Below are 19318 nucleotides of genomic sequence, written 5' to 3'. Positions count from 1 at the left end.
CGTCCCCGGGTTGGGTAACACCTCCTCCCATAAGCTGCCATATTATTAACTGCCCTGCTGAGAGCCCCTCCCCCCCATCTGGCCGCCTCCCCCTGCTACCAATACTTCCAGGTGTGCAGCTCACGTACCTTCCACGGGACTCTTTCTTGAGGTGAAGCTTAGAAGGGTCACGCTTGGCTCGAGTTCTGTATAAGTCTCTGCCGGCCCTACGTTCACAGAGTCCACGTCCCCGTCCAAACTGGGCGTTCCGACATCGTCCTGCTCGTCCCTGTGGTCCGACACCACGGCCGGAATAAGAGCGGCAGGAGGGGAGGTCTTAGTGGTACATTGAGCAGCAGCGATGAGAGGAGGAGGGGGCGATTCCGGCTGTACGGGCAACGTTTGAGGCACATTTGGAGGAGAAGTGCATTCTACACTCGTATCCACAGGGGGCGCCGGTGCCAGCTCCGGCACATCCGGCGCAGTCTCTTCCCCCAACATTGCTTTCTCACCCACAGCACTGTCCATGGACGAGTGTTCATAGCTAATGCCATTCATTTCCTGAGGGGTCACCGGGGTCTCAGCGGCTACGGTAGGCCCCGGCGGTTCCTTGCATAGCTCCTCTTCGGCGTCCTCCGCGATGGCCTCGTCAGGAGACGTGCACTCCTCTGCGGTGCTCTCACCCTCGCTCATGTCTCCCAGGTGACAGGGGAAAGACTCTGTGGCTACAACCACAGGAGCCGTGGCCGCCGCTGCCACCCCGGGCACTATTCCAGGCGTCAGGCGGTGCTCGGATACGGGCTCTGGCGCTGCGGGCTCTGCGATCTGCTCCGGTGTAGAGCACTTTGTGGCGGGCACAGGCTCTGCGCGTATCGGGGCGCAAGGAGATGATTTCAACACGGGGTCCAACTTCGGCTTCTCCTCTGGGAAGAAAAAAAAAGAGAAGAAGAGGACTGCTTTAGAAAGAATGCTTAGCATAGACATAGAGATGTTTTGGACGTTGTGGGGGAGGCTTTAAATCTCTGTGATTTGGATGGAGTCCACCTTGGGGACACGGCGTGTCACCAAGACAGGAAATGTGAGAAATCTCAGGGCAAAGGAATGCCTGAGGGGAGTTCTTGCTCTTCTTGTTTAACCCTTTCCAGACCACTCAATAGCCAAATGACAGAGCGTTCCCACATTGCCAGGACGACGTTGTGATCACGCTTGCCACGCAACCCCTTGTGGCGGGCAGCGGTAGTAATCTGTGATCGGGGTAAAGAGCCTATCACAGCAGCTCTTTACTATGTGACCAGCTGTGTACAGTCTCAGCTGATCACAGTGTAAACAGGATTTGCAATACAATTATCGGCAATCCTCTCCCCAAGCTGACAGTGAGCGAGTCGATAAGTGGCAATCCATACAGGGGACATCTACACTGATAATCAGGGCATTGATCCTAATAATCAGTACAGCCCCAACAGTGCCCACCAGTGTTAGCAGTCAGTGCCCATAACTGCTGCCCATCAGTACAGCCTCATCAGTGAAGCCCATCAGTGCTGTCCATCAGTGAAGCCTATCAATGCCCATCAGTGAAGCCTATCAGTGCTAAAATGTTGCCGTCCATCAGTGCCCAAATGCTGCCGTCCATCAGTGCAGCCACATCAGTGCTGCCAGTCAGTGCAGCCCCATCAGTGCCCATTGGTGCTGCCAGTCAGTGCAGCCCCATCAGTGCCCATTGGTGCTGCCAGTCAGTGCAGCCCCATCAGTGCCCATTGGTGCTGCCAGTCAGTGCAGCCCCATCAGTGCAGCCTATTAGTTCCCATCGGTGCAGCCTATCAGTGCAGCCCCATCATTACTCCCAATCAACACCAATCATCGGTGCAGCCCATCAGCGCCCATCGGTGCAGCCCATCAGCGCCCATCGGTGCAGCCCATCAGCGCCCATCGGTGAAGGAGAAAAAAAATTACTTATTTACAAAATTTTATAACTAAGAAAAACTTTTTTCTCTCAACATTTTCAGTTTTTTTTTTCCGGTTGTTTAGCAATATAAAAAACCCCAGTGGTGATTGAATACCACCAAAACAAAGCCCTGTGTGGAAAAAATGCTAAAAAAAAAAAACGTTATATGGGTACAGTGTTGTATGACCGTGCAATTGTCAAAGTGTTTCAGAGCTGAGAGCTGTGAATTGGCCGGGGCAGGGAGTGCCCGGTATTGAAGGCGTCAAACTGACTTGCTCCTCGTGCCCCTTTGTCGGTTCATCCTCCCCTCAGGGCACTCTAGTTGTGTGCTTGTGACATGTATCTGATTCAGAAGGGCCACCTCCATAATGGATGACACCCAGATATTCACAGGAAGAGTGCCTACACCCCCGCCCAACTAAGTGAGGATCAGCGACCTCTCGCAGGGGCTCGGAGGAGTCCTGCTTGATTGTGGAGCCCACTGAAAACAGTACGGGGGGGTGGAATGGGGGATTCCCTTCCCTACCGATAGGGATATCCAACATTCCAGTGTTCCCAATAGTTGAATTGAACCCCTTGGCATCCAATTATGGCAAACAATGCTGGAATCGGTTCTCACATCCATCTGTGCTTCTCTCTTTGCAGACCACTGTGGAAAGACGAGCGGTACCTACCTATTTTGGGGTCCCTGATGGCAGCAGTGAGATGAGGGCTCTCCACAGTCCCATACACCACTGGGCTGTGCTCAGGAACCTGGCTAGGAAGCTGCTGGGATTTGAAGTACAAAAGAGGGTGATAATGAGCGCGGGAACAGAAAAACTAACAGAAAGGTGTAAAAAAAAAAAAAAAGCAACAAAAGGCACGAAGAGCACAACAGAAATATTACAAAACAAGGAGGAGGTCAAGAGACAAGGGAGGGACAGATGGGGTTCAGGGTAGGAGGGGAGGAAAGTGAGGGAGAGATAGGGTCAGGGGCACAAGGAGACAAGGAGAGGGTGGAGCCCAGGTCAAGGGTACAAGGAGAGGGTGGAGCCCAGGTCAAGGGTACAAGGAGAGGGTGGAGCCCAGGTCAAGGGTACATGGAGAGGATGGAGCCCAGGTCAAGGGTACAAGGAGAGGGTGGAGCCCAGGTCAAGGGTACAAGGAGAGGGTGGAGACCAGGTCAAGGGTACAAGGAGAGGGTGGAGACCAGGTCAAGGGTACAAGGAGAGGGTGGAGACCAGGTCAAGGGTACAAGGAGAGGGTAGAGACCAGGTCAAGGGTACAAGGAGAGGGTGGAGACCAGGTCAAGGGTACAAGGAGAGTGTGGAGACCAGGTCAAGGGTACAAGGAGAGGGTGGAGACCAGGTCAAGGGTACAAGGAGAGGGTGGAGACCAGGTCAAGGGTACAAGGAGAGGGTGGAGACCAGGTCAAGGGTACAAGGAGAGGGTGGAGACCAGGTCAAGGGTACAAGGAGAGGGTGGAGACCAGGTCAAGGGTACAAGGAGAGGGTGGAGACCAGGTCAAGGGTACAAGGAGACAAGGACAGGGTCAAGGTTACAAGGAGAGGGTTTCAGGAAGGTAGTGAGACAAGCATGTTGTGAAAGGCAGACGGGAAATTTGAGCAAAAAAGAAGCAGAATTACAAATAAAAAAAGGATCCAATTTAAGTAAATTTTAAGGTGAAAAAAAGAAAAAAAAGAAAGACAAATAAGAGGCAGAAGGAGGAAAAGAAAGACACATTACAATCAGAAACAAATCCACACACATCATCACATAGTATATCCTGATTTATGCTGGACACAGGAGCTCACACTCACTCCCCACTCCAGAACCCATTGATAAATACTGAACACTCCCTTATACTCACAGGGCCTTTATCTGCTATTAATAGGCTTATTTGTGTCTTTTGAAATGGGACACAGATAATAAACGCACTGGAACGGAGCTCAACATCTACAGAGTTTACCACACACACTGGATTTGTAGCAGACTGTGAATGATTTCAGTGTACAGAAGGACCTTTTACTTCTCCAAGCCCCCTACACCTAGCCCCAGCCCCACCAGATAATGGCACGTATGTCTCCATTCAGAGAAGTGCAGTCCATCGCCATACCCACCCCTCCCATGCCGCCTGTATGGACCTGCTGCCTCCTCTCCTCTCCCTTACCTGAGGAGGAGTTGGCGTAGAGCTGGGCCGGAGGATGGGGGGAGTCGGGTTCCTGCTGCCCCCTCCTGACATGATTTCCTCTGTGATGTCTCTGCCACCCTGGTTCGGGTCTCTGATTCGAATCTGGAACAGATGTGAGAAATGACCATGTGAGCGCGCGGTGCTTCTGAATAAATGTCCGTCACACGGCAGCGCTATGGGCGAGGGAGGTGGATCACTCACCGTCTTCTTCTCTCTCTTGGCGGGAGGTGGTGGCTGTTGTGGCTGCTGTGGAGGCACTATGGGGATAGGCGCTGACTGGTACACCGGCTGACTGGAGTAAAAGGGGGTCCCTACAACATAAGATTTATTCGTCAGGTCGGTCCCAGTATATAGCATCAAGACTGATAATGGTGTATATTGCACTGAAATCAAGACCATATAATGGTAAATACAGCACTGAACTCAAGACTGTCCTAAAGAAGGGAACCCATGTGTCCTCTCCCATGTCTCCTGAAGGGGGGAAAACAACTCCTAAAGTGAGAGACCTGTGCCTCCTGAAGACGGGGAGGGGGAGGGGGGGCGGACTGCCTCCTAAAAGGGGGGAGGGAGAGGGGACTGCCTTCTAAAAAGGAGGGAGGGAGAGGGGACTGCCTTCTAAAAGGGGGGAGGGAGAGGGGACTGCCTCCTAAAGGGGGAGAAGACTGCCTCCTAAAGGGGGAGGGGGAGAGGGGACTGCCTCCTAAAGGGGGAGAAGACTGCCTCCTAAAGGGGGAGAAGACTGCCTCCTAAAGGGGGAGAAGACTGCCTCCTAAAGGGGGAGGGGGAGAGGGGACTGCCTCCTAAAGGGGGAGGGAGAGGGGACTGCCTCCTAAAGGGGGAGGGAGAGGGGACTGCCTCCTAAAGGGGGAGGGGGAGAGGGGACTGCCTCCTAAAGGGGGAGAAGACTGCCTCCTAAAGGGGGAGAAGACTGCCTCCTAAAGGGGAAGGGAGAGGGGACTGCCTCCTAAAGGGGGAGGGAGAGAGGGGACTGCCTCCTAAAGGGGGAGGGAGAGGGGACTGCCTCCTAAAGGGGGAGGGAGAGGGGACTGCCTCCTAAAGGGGGAGGGAGAGGGGACTGCCTCCTAAAGGGGGAGGGAGAGGGGACTGCCTCCTAAAGGGGGAGGGGGAGGAGACTGCCTCCTAAAGGGGGAGGGGGAGGAGACTGCCTCCTAAAGGGGGAGGGGGAGGAGACTGCCTCCTAAAGGGGGAGGGGGAGGAGACTGCCTCCTAAAGGGGGAGGGGGAGGAGACTGCCTCCTAAAGGGGGAGGAGACTGCCTCCTAAAGGGGGAGGGGGAGGAGACTGACTGCCTCCTAAAGGGGGAGGGGACTGCCTTCTAAAGGGGGAGGGGACTGCCTTCTAAAGGGGGAGGGGACTGCCTCCTCCCCAATGTCTCCTGAAGGGGGGAACCCATGTCTCCTGAAGGGGGGAACCCATGTCTCCTGAAGGGGGGAACCCATGTCTCCTCTCCCCCGTCTCCTGAAGAGGGAATCGGTGTCTCCTGAAGTGTGTTGGCCTGTTTCCACGATTGAGGACTTTATCTTGTATTACTTATACTATGGAAGACCAAACATTAACTTACAGCGTTCAGTTAAAGATTTTTATCTTAGAATATGGACTCTGAGCATATATAAACATCAAAACCCAGGCATTGGCACAACCCGCACACAAACATTCGCCATGTGGAAACAAGGATCTTCTATTTCACACAAGTGGGCAAAGGAGGAGGAAAACTCTTGTGTTTATATACCGTATGGGGAGGGGAAGTCTCCAGGTCCAGGGCCGGGGTAGAAAGGATTGGGGCCCGGAGGCTGCACTTGATACTGCTGTGGAGGTCCTACATAAGGGGGGGCGCTGTGTCGATACTGAAAGATAAAAAGGAGAAAAGAGTAAGAAGTGAAGCGGTGGGAGGTGGAGCCCGGCCCAGTGAACGGTGCTGGTACCTGTGGTATACAGTACTGAGGACCCTGCGTCATTGCATATGGCATCGGGATGGCATGGTTGACCATCATGATGTGCTGGTTGGTTTGATAGACGGCGGTGGGTGTCTGCGCACCTGTTCGGATGGAGGGGTTACTATTCTGTATGGTGGCACGCGGTGGCTGGATCTGCGGCCTTTGGAAAAACTGCAGAAGAGAAGAACGCACAGAAACGGATGAAATTCACCAGCCGTGGTGGCGGCATGGGCACAAACTATTCCTCATGTAACTGACAGACTGAAGGTATACCCAGGACAAGAAGAGAGCAAATAGGACCGAAACAGGACTATTGTATCCTAAAAATGGGTAACCAATCAGAACTCCTCTGGGTAGGGAGGTAGAAGGCCAATTAAGAGCTGCGATTGGCTGGTCACACCACTGAACTCTGTACAGGTTCAAAGCCCCCCAACCCCCCCCCCCCCCCCCCAAGAACTAGTGAATGAGCAATGTGAAATGTAACCCACCACTACCAATGGGCAATCACCTTCTCCCAATCTGACTGCTTTAAGCCAACAAAAGAGCAAATCAGATTGCTACTATGGGTTACTGCCCATTTGATAGGCCTGCTTCCAGTCCATTTATAGAGGAAATGCAGAATAGTCTTACCTGGATGGGTCGGAATCCTCCCTTGATTGAGGACAGCAGAGATAAGGGAGAGTGAATGGGAAGTTACACAGCAATCAGAAAAAGAACACACACATACAATTCCTCCCGCCTCAGCCTGACAAGGGGGTGCCTCAGCCTGACAAGGGGGCGCCTCAGCCTGACAAGGGGGCACTTCAGCCTGACAAGGAGGAGCCTGACAAGGGGCACCTCAGCCTGACACGGGGACCTCTGACAAGGGGGCACCTCAGCCTGACACGGGGACACCTGACAAAGGAACATCTAATAAGGGGGCACCTCAGCCTGACAAGGGGACATCTGACAAGGGGCACCTCAGCCTGACAAGGGGACATCTGACAAGGGGCACCTCAGCCTGACAAGGGGACATCTGACAAGGGGCACCTCAGCCTGACAAGGGGACATCTGACAAGGGGCACCTCAGCCTGACAAGGGGCACCTCAGCCTGACAAGGGGACATCTGACAAGGGGGCACCTGACAAGGGGACATCTAACAAGGGGGCACCTGACAAAGGAACATCTGACAAGGGGGCACCTCAGCCTGACACGGGGACATCTGATAAGGGGGCACCTCAGCCTGACACGGGGACATCTGACAAGGGGCACCTCAGCCTGACAAGGGGACATCTGACAAGGGGCACCTCAGCCTGACAAGGGGACATCTGACAAGGGGCACCTCAGCCTGACAAGGGGACATCTGACAAGGGGCACCTCAGCCTGACAAGGGGACATCTGACAAGGGGCACCTCAGCCTGACAAGGGGCACCTCAGCCTGACAAGGGGACATCTGACAAGGGGGCACCTGACAAGGGGACATCTAACAAGGGGGCACCTGACAAAGGAACATCTGACAAGGGGGCACCTCAGCCTGACACGGGGACATCTGATAAGGGGGCACCTCAGCCTGACACGGGGACATCTGACAAGGGGCACCTCAGCCTGACAAGGGGACATCTGACAAGGGGCACCTCAGCCTGACAAGGGGACATCTGACAAGGGGCACCTCAGCCTGACAAGGGGACATCTGACAAGGGGCACCTCAGCCTGACAAGGGGACATCTGACAAGGGGCACCTCAGCCTGACAAGGGGCACCTCAGCCTGACAAGGGGACATCTGACAAGGGGGCACCTGACAAGGGGACATCTAACAAGGGGGCACCTGACAAAGGAACATCTGACAAGGGGGCACCTCAGCCTGACACGGGGACATCTGATAAGGGGGCACCTCAGCCTGACACGGGGACATCTGACAAGGGGGCACCTCAGCCTGACAAGGGGACATCTGACAAGGGGCACCTCAGCCTGACAAGGGGACATCTGACAAGGGGCACCTCAGCCTGACAAGGGGACATCTGACAAGGGGCACCTCAGCCTGACAAGGGGACATCTGACAAGGGGCACCTCAGCCTGACAAGGGGACATCTAACAAGGGGGCACCTGACAAGGGGACATCTAACAAGGGGGCACCTGACAAGGGGACATCTAACAAGGGGGCACCTGACAAAGGAACATCTGACAAGGGGGCACCTCAGCCTGACACGGGGACATCTGACAAGGGGGCACCTCAGCCTGACACGAGGAACATCTAACAAGGGGGAACCTCAGCCTGACACGAGGAACATCTGACAAGGGGGCACCTCAGCCTGACACGGGGACATCTAACAAGGGGGCACCTGACAAAGGAACATCTGACAAGGGGGCACCTCAGCCTGACACGGGGACATCTGACAAGGGGGCACCTCAGCCTGACACGGGGACATCTGACAAGGGGGCACCTCAGCCTGACACGGGGACATCTGACAAGGGGGCACCTCAGCCTGACACGAGGAACATCTGACAAGGGGGAACCTCAGCCTGACACGAGGAACATCTGACAAGGGGGCACCTCAGCCTGACACGGGGACATCTGACAAGGGGGCACCTCAGCCTGACACGGGGACATCTGACAAGGGGGCACCTCAGCCTGACACGGGGACATCTGACAAGGGGGAACCTCAGCCTGACACGAGGAACATCTGACAAGGGGGCACCTCAGCCTGACACGGGGACATCTGATAAGGGGGCACCTCAGCCTGACACGGGGACATCTGATAAGGGGGCACCTCAGCCTGACAAGGGGGCACCTGACAAAGGAACATCTAACAAGGGGGCACCTCAGCCTGACACAGGGACATCTGATAAGGGGGCACCTGACAAAGGAACATCTGACAAGGGGGCACCCAACAAGGGGCACCTCAGCCTGACAAGGGGACATCTGACAAGGGGCACCTCAGCCTGACAAGGGGACATCTGACAAGGGGCACCTCAGCCTGACAAGGGGACATCTAACAAGGGGGCACCTGACAAAGGAACATCTAACAAGGGGGCACCTCAGCCTGACATGGGGACATCTGACAAGGGGGCACCTCAGCCTGACACGGGGACATCTGATAAGGGGGCACCTCAGCCTGACACGGGGACATCTGATAAGGGGGCACCTCAGCCTGACACGGGGACATCTGATAAGGGGGCACCTCAGCCTGACACGGGGACATCTGATAAGGGGGCACCTCAGCCTGACACGGGGACATCTGATAAGGGGGCACCTCAGCCTGACACAGGGACATCTGATAAGGGGGTACCTCAGCCTGACACAGGGACATCTGATAAGGGGGTACCTCAGCCTGACACAGGGACATCTGATAAGGGGGCACCTCAGCCTGACAAGGGGGCACCTGACAAAGGAACATCTAACAAGGGGGCACCTCAGCCTGACACGGGGACATCTGATAAGGGGGCACCTGACAAAGGAACATCTGACAAGGGGGCACCCAACAAGGGGCACCTCAGCCTGACAAGGGGACATCTGACAAGGGGCACCTCAGCCTGACACGGGGACATCTGACAAGGGGGCACCTCAGCCTGACACGGGGACATCTGATAAGGGGGCACCTCAGCCTGACACGGGGACATCTGATAAGGGGGCACCTCAGCCTGACACAGGGACATCTGATAAGGGGGCACCTCAGCCTGACAAGGGGGCACCTGACAAAAGGAACATCTAACAAGGGGGCACCTCAGCCTGACACAGGGACATCTGACAAAGGAACATCTGACAAGGGGGCACCCAACAAAGGAACATCTGACAAGGGGGCACCTCAGCCTGACAAGGGGGCACCTAACAAAGGAACATCTGACAAGGGGGCACCTCAGCCTGACAAGGGGGCACCTGACAAAGGAACATCTAACAAGGGGGCACCTCAGTCTGACAAGGGGGCACCTGACAAAGGAACATCTAACAAGGGGGCACCTCAGCCTGACAAGGGGGCACCTGACAAGGGGACATCTGAGAAGGGGGCAGTCTCATACCTGGCTGATCTAGGATATTATCTATACAGTATATTAAAGGTCTAGTCAGCCTGTATTGTACACCCAATATAGGGGATCACTTCTACCTCATGGCAGGAGAAGAAGAAAGAGGCAATTTTAATCTCCTCTGTAATGTAGGTGGGACAGGTTTTGGTTAGCCAGCCGTTGGCAGAGAAGGAGCCCATTACATTTATATACATCTCAGGGACACTGGTTTGGATTTGCCAGGTCCCTCCTCCTACCACAGACATTGCAAGGAGGGCCTCGTACATGAATGTTGCATAGGGGAAACAGCCGCAATCAACGCCATCTTCTCTATGCAATCTGAACCTAGAACTACAACCAGTGCAGATGCAGCAAACCACCACTGGGGGGCAGAGCGCACACAAAGGTTCCTTCAATATCTAACGGGTGTAATTGTGGGGAAAACACTGGTCACATGACAAGGCTGCATCGGAGGCCATGACCGACCGTCTCTGGGGGTCGCTGCTTAGCATTATGATTAATGGTGAGGCCCAATTCCGGCTCTTCTGGTGTTATGGACCCCCCCCCCCCCCCCCCAGTAGAGATTTACAAAGTACGCAGCAGCCGGCACATACCATGTGTGTCAGCAATGGACTGAATACGGGAAACCCTATCAAACCCCCCCCCCCCGCAGGGGCCACGCTCCTAACAATACAACCAATCCACTGGGGGGTCAGGAATGCCACCTGATTGGGGGGGGGGGGGGGGGTAGGTCTATAATGTCCTCTGCAGTGGAAACCCTCATAGGACTTCTCTCTATTTCATCTACATAATGTAGATGTGTGGTGGGTGATTTACCCCATAGACCCTATAAGAAGGGAACTCTTGGCCATGGCGCAGTCTGGAGGGGGGGGGGGGGGCGATCCTGGCGCTGATCAAGGTGTAAACATTTATAATTATTACATTTGGCTGAAAGCGAAACATTCCCCACAAATCATGAGACATGTCAGTGTGCCCTCTGCCATTAGGGGGCAGACTCTGCACCAATTACCCCCCAATCCTATGTAAGTGAATGCATCAAAAGACGGGAGCCAAGGAGAGAGCACTCCATCATCTCGCTACAGTTCCCATTTAGAACATTGAAGTTAATTTCTTCAGAATGTATTGATTATTGATGAATTTTGATAAATATCCCAATAACCTGACATGAAGCGGTGGACGGCCCCGGCCATTCTCATTGGCTCCCGACACATACAGTGTTAGTGGGTGAAAGGAGGGCGGGTGAGCGGTGGCAGACACGGGGAGGGCGGGGGGATGGTGGCGGTTTACCGTACCTGGTGATGAGTCGGCCGCGGTCCAGCTGCAAACTATAGAGAGGAGCGAGAAGACAATCACAAAGGAGAGGTGACACGGAGCTCGCACACAGCCAGCAGACAAGACACAGGTGGGGGAGGGGGGCAGCACACATCTGGAAGTGCAGCAACCAATCCGGCTTCAGCTTACTGGGATCAGGAGTGAAAAAATGATCACCCTTCCAGCATAAAGGAGAACTCCGACACAGCGTTCAGTCCTCTCCTTTATATGGACATGGATTCTGCTGCTAGGACATCTTCAGTCCTGGACACCGGGGTAGGAGGGCAGATTATAATGCCCCTCCCACTCAAGTCTTAGCTTACCCAGAACATGCCCCTCCCACTAGTGTCTTACCTTAACCTTACCCAGAACATGCCCCTCCCACTAGTGTCTTACCTTAACCTTACCCAGAACATGCCCCTCCCACTAGTGTCTTACCTTACCCTGTACACGGCCCCTCCCACTAATCTCTTAACTTACCCTTACCCAGTACACGCCCCTCCCACTAGTGTCTTATCTTACCCACAACACGCCCCTCCCACTAGTGTCTTACCTTACCCACAACACGCCCCTCCCACTAGTGTCTTACCTTACCCACAACACGCCCCTCCCACTAGTGTCTTACCTTACCCACAACACGCCCCTCCCACTAGTGTCTTACCTTACCCACAACACGCCCCTCCCACTAGTGTCTTACCCACAACACGCCCCTCCCACTAGTGTCTTACCTTACCCACAACACGCCCCTCCCACTAGTGTCTTACCTTACCCACAACACGCCCCTCCCACTAGTGTCTTACCTTACCCACAACACACCCCTCCCACTAGTGTCTTACCTTACCCACAACACACCCCTCCCACTAGTGTCTTACCTTACCCACAACACGCCCCTCCCACTAGTGTCTTACCTTACCCAGAGCATGCACCCCCCCCCACTCATGTCTTAGCTTACCCTTACCCAGAACATGCCCCTCCCACTAGTGTCTTACCTTAACCACAACACGCCCCTCCAACTAGTGTCTTACCTTACCCAGAACATGCCCCTCCCACTAGTGTCTTACCTTACCCAGAACATGCCCCTCCCACTAGTGTCTTACCTTACCCAGAACATGCCCCTCCCACTAGTGTCTTACCTTACCAAGAGCACGCCCCTCTCACTCATGTCTTAGCTTACCCTTATGCAGTACACACCACTCCCACTAGTGTCTTAGCTTACCCTTATTTAGAACGTGCCCCTCCCACTAGTGGCTTACCTTACTCATACCCAGTACACGCCCCTCCCACTAGTGTCTTAGCTTATCCTTACCTAGGCCATACCCCTGCCCATGCCCTTCCCCACACCCAGGCCATGTATAGTCCTTTGTCCCCCTTGAAGAGGCTCTTCCTAGCCATGAACACCTCAGGAAGATGATTTTGGGTGGGTTGCGATGGGTTGCTGCAATTTGAATCACCTGATTAAACCTGAAAGTGCCCCCAGAATTTTATCTGAACCTCCAATGCAATACTCCCAACGCGCACGTTCCTGCACAAACGGCTGCATCTTAAATTGGGTGCTGAAATAACCCACGGCTGGAACCGACCGCAATCATGAGAAGGAAGTGTCACCAGCACACCAGGATCTCCAAAACTGGGTCCAAAATTGTAATCACATAGTATCAAAAAAATAGATAGAAGTGACGCTTCGGAGCCACGCAGGACCCCTTCATCAGGCATGCAACGTCCCTTCTATTTATTTGATACTATGTGATTAAAATTTTGGACCCAATTTTGGAGATCCTGGTGTGCTGGTGACACTTCCTTCTCAGAGTTTTATCTGGACCCCAATTTCTGAACACGTCTGCCGCTCCAGACTAGAATTCTGATGTGGGAGTGGAGCTCTGGCTGGAGGATGGACTCAGTCTGGGATAATGTCATCAGAAGGCAGGTGAAGGGATCAATGACAAGGTGTGTAATCCCTTCCACCTGGCCCTCCGGACATACAGCGCAATACATCCCAATTGTATTCAGGATTACTCCTATCTAGTATGATACATTTATATTTTGTGAACTTTGCAGATTTGGGGGTGCGGGTTCGGTACTATTGTAGATTTGGGGGTACAAGTTCAGTAATATTTGAAGATTCGGGGTGTAGGTTTGGTAAGATTTGCAGGCATAGATTTGGCATTGTCTGCAGATTTGGGGGTGTAGGTTTGGCATTATTGTAGATTTGGATGTGTAGGTTTGATAATATTTGAAGATTCGGGATGTAGGATTGGTATTTTCTGCAGATTTGGGGGTGTAGGTTTGGTACTATTGCATATTTGGGGGCATAAGGTTAGTAACTGGAGATTTGGGGGTATAGGTTTAGCATGGTCTGCAGATTTGGGGGTGTAGGTTTAGCATTGTCTGCAGATTTGGGGGTGTAGGTTTAGCATGGTCTGCAGATTTGGGGGTGTAGGTTTAGCATTGTCTGCAGATTTGGGGGTGTAGGTTTAGCATGGTCTGCAGATTTGGGGGTGTAGGTTTAGCATGGTCTGCAGATTTGGGGGTGTAGGTTTAGCATTGTCTGCAGATTTGGGGGTGTAGGTTTAGCATGGTCTGCAGATTTGGGGGTGTAGGTTTAGCATTGTCTGCAGATTTGGGGGTGTAGGTTTGGTACTATTGCAGATTTGTCCTCCAAAGTGAGCAGTGTGTTCAACACATTGGAGTCCGAGATGAGAAAGGTCTGTTCTCACAGCAACAGAGCAACGAGGTTGCGGGTGACTAGGACATCTTTGGAGAACCTTCATGAACACTCTTTGGGGGGTTCGAAGAGCAGGGCCACAGACTGATAAGCAGAGCAAGATTCATCTCCACCCCCTCCAACCTCCCAAACATCTCTATTGGACCTTTACTATTCTGGGCAGCCTCTCTAAGCCATCACCATTTCATCCTGCTGACCCCCACATTGCTCCTGGGTAATGATGAAGGGGACAGTGGGAGGAACCACTTGTAATTTCATAAATTTAGACCTTGGCCTAAAAAAGTTTTCCAGAGAAGGTCCAAGTGATGTGATGAAATCAGAGAGGACTTCTTGATGTTCAGGATCCATCTGAGGTCCTCCAATGTACGCAGTGTAGTCAGAGGTCAGAGAGGTCTGTTCTTGCAGCAAAAGATCCTCCAGGTGGCAAATGACTGGGACAACTCTGGAGAAGGCGACCAAAAGCTGGTGTGAGGACCACAAACAGATAAGCAGGGCAAGGTTTATCCCCACCCCTTCCAACCTCCCAAACACGCCCATTGGACTTTACCATTCTGCCCATCCTCAATCAATCATCGATTCCTCTAGCGGACCTCCATATTGCTCCTATGTAATAATGTAGGGGTCATTTGGAGGAACCACTAGTATGTTTTGTCAACTTCTCCTGGAGTAGGAAGACCTTGGCCTAAAAAAGTATTCCGGAGAAGGACCAAGTGATGTGATGATAGATGACTTCTTGGTGTTAGGATTCATCCGAAGTCCTCCAAGGTGTGCAGTGTGGTCAACACATTGGAGTCGGAGGTCAGAGAGGTCAGAGGACAGATCACCCAGGTGCCAGACTAGGACACCTCTGAGGAGTAGAAGGCAGAGAACTGGTGTGAAGATCTTCAGGTGTGCTCTTGGGGTAGAAGAAAAGGGCCACAAACACATTGCGGTTGCCTCTTCCACTCTCGAAGTGTTGGTTCCCCAGCAGACCTCAGGGGTCCCATTCGGTGTTGTAGACGGGAAAGGGAAGTTTTCTTCTTCTGTACAGGGTGATCCTTCATCGAGAATTTAAGTTTGATGTGCCACGGTTGCTTTGAGTTTTACAGGAAGAGTGACGATTGAAAGTGACTTCAGCTGCCATTCCCTCTGGGTTTGCAGGCGGCTTTCACCGATGGTAATCTTCGCTTACAATTTTATTTTTCATATTCTCGTTGTGAACGGCTCAGATCTGTGACTGGTCACTACTCCCTAGTTATAGATAAACCTGAGTAGTGATTGGACTATACTATGAATAAGGATCCTATACAGGGTGAGGGCCAAGTAGAGCGTTGGACCAAAGGATTGAAATAAGAGAAAGGGCTTCAAGTGAAAACTGCGGGGGCTGCACTATATACACAGGGGTCCCCAAAACAGTCTGAAATATAAAAATAGATGAAAGCACCAGGGAAGTCCAATACGTTTTTAGTGTTCAAGACAATGAATAAATGAGTTCCCTGAAATGCATTGGATTTATTCTGTTAATAAAAATCTACTGGACCCCCCCCCCCCCCCCCCCATCAGTCCTGCGGCCCTCCTACTGGACCCCAATCAGTCCTGCGGCCCTCCTACTGGACCCCAATCAGTCCTGCGGCCCTCCTACTGGACCCCAATCAGTTCTGGGGCCCTCCTACTGGACCCCAATCAGTCCTGCGGCCCTCCTACTGGACCCCAATCAGTCCTGCGGCCCTCCTACTGGACCCCAATCAGTCCTGCGGCCCTCCTACTGGATCCCCATCAGTCCTGCGGCCCTCCTACTGGATCCCCATCAGTCCTGCGGCCCTCCTACTGGACCCCCATCAGTTCTGCGGCCCTCCTACTGGACCCCCCCCCCCCCCCCATCAGCCATGCGGCCCTCCTACTGGACCCCCCACTCCATCAGCCCTGCGGCCTTCCGACTGGACCCCCCCCCCCCATCAGTCCTATGACCCTCTTACTGGACTCCCATCAGTCCTGCGACCCTCCTACTGGACCCCCATCAGTCCTGCAACCCTTCTGCCCGACCCCCCCCATCAGCCATGCAGCCCTCTTACAGGACCCCCCCCCAATCAGTCCTGCAACCCTCCTACTGGACCCCCATCAGTCCTGCGGCCCCCCTACTGGAGCCCCCCCCATCAATACTGCGACACTCTTACTGGACCCCCATCAGCCCTGCAACCCTTCTACCGGACACCCCCCCCCCCTCCCATCAGCCATGTGGCCCTCCTACCAGACCCCCCCATATCAGTCCTGCGACCCTCCTACTGGACCCCCATCAGTCCTATGACCCTCCTACCGGACCCCCATCAGTCCTGCGACCCTCCTACTGGACCCCCTTCAGTCCTGCGACCCTCCTACTGGACCCCCTTCAGTCCTGCGGCCCTCCTACTGGACCCTCATCAGTTCTGTGGCCCCCCTACTGGACCCCCATCAGTCCTGTTCCCCCTCCTACTGGACCCCCATCAGACCTCCATCAGTCCTGTGGCCCTCCTACTGGACCCCCATCAGTCCTGTGGCCCTCCTACTGGACCCCCATCAGTCCTGTGGCCCTCTCTCCCACTTTCCATTCTCAGGAAAAGGTGACTGATCCAAGTACTATCCCCTCAGAGACAACAACTCCTCTATGTGGCATCTATAGAGGGGGGGCAACTGCACTCCAGAAGGGGTAACATTACCAAACATCCAAGCCCTGACCAATATGATGAGAGTATCAGAGTGAAGCCGAGTGACCGCAGTATAATCCCCAATATGAAGAATATGGAATCTCCAAAGCCCCCTCCCCCATCAGAGAGAGCCATTACATAACATCGCCCAATAAAATCTACTGATGAAGTCACATGACAACACAAAGCTGGAAGTGGATTCTAGAGACTGGTCTCTACATGTGTCGCCCCATGACCCCGCCCCCTCTACATGTGTCACCCCGTGACCCCGCCCCCATCAGCCCTCTACAACACAAGGCGGGCGTGCGCCCACTTACCGGAGAGCGATTCTGTTGCTGGGTCGTCATTGTCTGTGGTGGCTGCTGGTACACCAGAGTGGCCGTGGCATTCTGTCCTGTGGCATAAGAGGCCTGAAGAAAAAACTTTATGTTAAAAGTCAGGAGGAAGATTAGAGAAGTGATCAGATGTCAATAATCAATCAATAATAAATCAATAATCAGTGAAAATCCCAACCCCCACCCCACAAAAGACTGGATGTAAATTTATTCTGTATGTATGGACTCTGCACAGTACTACTTCTCTTGTCCTGTATGTCGGGTGTAATTCTCAGTATCTGTTCTTATTCTGTATGTATGGACTCTGCACAGTACTACTTCTCTTGTCCTGTATGTCGGGTGTAATTCTCGGTATCTCCTCTTATTCTGTATGTATGGACTCTGCACAGTACTACTTCTCTTGTCCTGTATGTCGGGTGTAATTCTCGGTATCTGTCCTTATTCTGTATGTATGGACTCTGCACAGTACCACTTCTCTTGTCCTGTATGTCGGGTGTAATTCTCGGTATCTGTTCTTATTCTGTATGTATGGACTCTGCACAGTACTACTTCTCTTGTCCTGTATGTCGGGTGTAATTCTCGGTATCTCCTCTTATTCTGTATGTATGGACTCTGCACAGTACCACTTCTCTTGTCCTGTATGTCGGGTGTAATTCTCGGTATCTCTTCTTATTCTGTATGTATGGACTCTGCACAGTACTACTTCTCTTGTCCTGTATGTCGGGTGTAATTCTCGGTATCTGTCCTTATTCTGTATGTATGGACTCTGCACAGTACCACTTCTCTTGTCCTGTATGTCGGGTGTAATTCTCGGTATCTGTCCTTATTCTGTATGTATGGACTCTGCACAGTACCACTTCTCTTGTCCTGTATGTCGGGTGTAATTCTCAGTATCTGTTCTTATTCTGTATGTATGGACTCTGCACAGTACTACTTCTCTTGTCCTGTATGTCGGGTGTAATTCTCGGTATCTCCTCTTATTCTGTATGTATGGACTCTGCACAGTACTACTTCTCTTGTCCTGTATGTCGGGTGTAATTCTCGGTATCTCCTCTTATTCTGTATGTATGGACTCTGCACAGTACTACTTCTCTTGTCCTGTATGTCGGGTGTAATTCTCGGTATCTGTCCTTATTCTGTATGTATGGACTCTGCACAGTACCACTTCTCTTGTCCTGTATGTCGGGTGTAATTCTCGGTATCTGTTCTTATTCTGTATGTATGGACTCTGCACAGTACTACTTCTCTTGTCCTGTATGTCGGGTGTAATTCTCGGTATCTCCTCTTATTCTGTATGTATGGACTCTGCACAGTACTACTTCTCTTGTCCTGTATGTCGGGTGTAATTCTCGGTATCTCCTCTTATTCTGTATGTATGGACTCTGCACAGTACCACTTCTCTTGTCCTGTATGTCGGGTGTAATTCTCGGTATCTCTTCTTATTCTGTATGTATGGACTCTGCACAGTACTACTTCTCTTGTCCTGTATGTCGGGTGTAATTCTCGGTATCTGTCCTTATTCTGTATGTATGGACTCTGCACAGTACCACTTCTCTTGTCCTGTATGTCGGGTGTAATTCTCGGTATCTGTTCTTATTCTGTATGTATGGACTCTGCACAGTACTACTTCTCTTGTCCTGTATGTCGGGTGTAATTCTCGGTATCTGTCCTTATTCTGTATGTATGGACTCTGCACAGTACTACTTCTCTTGTCCTGTATGTCGGGTGTAATTCTCGGTATCTCTTCTTATTCTGTATGTATGGACTCTGCACAGTACTACTTCTCTTGTCCTGTATGTCGGGTGTAATTCTCGGTATCTGTTCTTATTCTGTATGTATGGACTCTGCACAGTACTACTTCTCTTGTCCTGTATGTCGGGTGTAATTCTCGGTATCTGTTCTTATTCTGTATGTATGGACTCTGCACAGTACTACTTCTCTTGTCCTGTATGTCGGGTGTAATTCTCGGTATCTGTTCTTATCCTGTATGTATGGACTCTGCACAGTACCACTTCTCTTGTCCTGTATGTCGGGTGTAATTCTCGGTATCTGTCCTTATTCTGTATGTATGGACTCTGCACAGTACCACTTCTCTTGTGCTGTATGTCGGGTGTAATTCTCGGTATCTGTTCTTATTCTGTATGTATGGACTCTGCACAGTACCACTTCCCTTGTCCTGTATGTCGGGTGTAATTCTCGGTATCTGTTCTTATTCTGTATGTATGGACTCTGCACAGTACCACTTC

General features: G+C 52.4%; 1 protein-coding gene across 13 annotated transcripts in view; it reads right to left on the bottom strand.

The window, feature by feature from the left end:
* The window catches only part of LOC143933041 (eukaryotic translation initiation factor 4 gamma 3-like), an 82015-nt gene that overhangs the window by 13279 nt on the left and 49418 nt on the right, over window positions 1-19318 (bottom strand). For 3 of the 13 annotated variants that reach the window (XM_077455978.1, XM_077455990.1, XM_077455991.1), the window contains 9 exons: window positions 17055-17159; window positions 11337-11369; window positions 6676-6696; window positions 6034-6216; window positions 5841-5955; window positions 4293-4402; window positions 4071-4193; window positions 2596-2740; window positions 129-902 (listed from right to left, as the gene is read on the bottom strand). In XM_077455978.1, coding sequence (XP_077312104.1) covers window positions 129-902; window positions 2596-2740; window positions 4071-4193; window positions 4293-4402; window positions 5841-5955; window positions 6034-6216; window positions 6676-6696; window positions 11337-11369; window positions 17055-17159 — 1609 coding nt within the window. The remainder of the gene's footprint in view (window positions 1-128; window positions 903-2595; window positions 2741-4070; window positions 4194-4292; window positions 4403-5840; window positions 5956-6033; window positions 6217-6675; window positions 6697-11336; window positions 11370-17054; window positions 17160-19318) is intronic. The other 10 variants (XM_077455985.1, XM_077455986.1, XM_077455979.1 and 7 more) reach the window with 10 other exon arrangements.

Source organism: Lithobates pipiens, unplaced genomic scaffold (genome assembly GCF_037356315.1).
Source record: "Lithobates pipiens isolate NorthernLeopardFrog02 unplaced genomic scaffold, aLitPip1_a1.2 Scaffold_27, whole genome shotgun sequence".
Taxonomy (NCBI): Eukaryota; Metazoa; Chordata; class Amphibia; order Anura; family Ranidae; genus Lithobates; species Lithobates pipiens.
The sequence above is the reverse complement of the archived record's forward strand: the minus strand, read 5'-3'. Positions and strand labels throughout refer to the sequence as shown.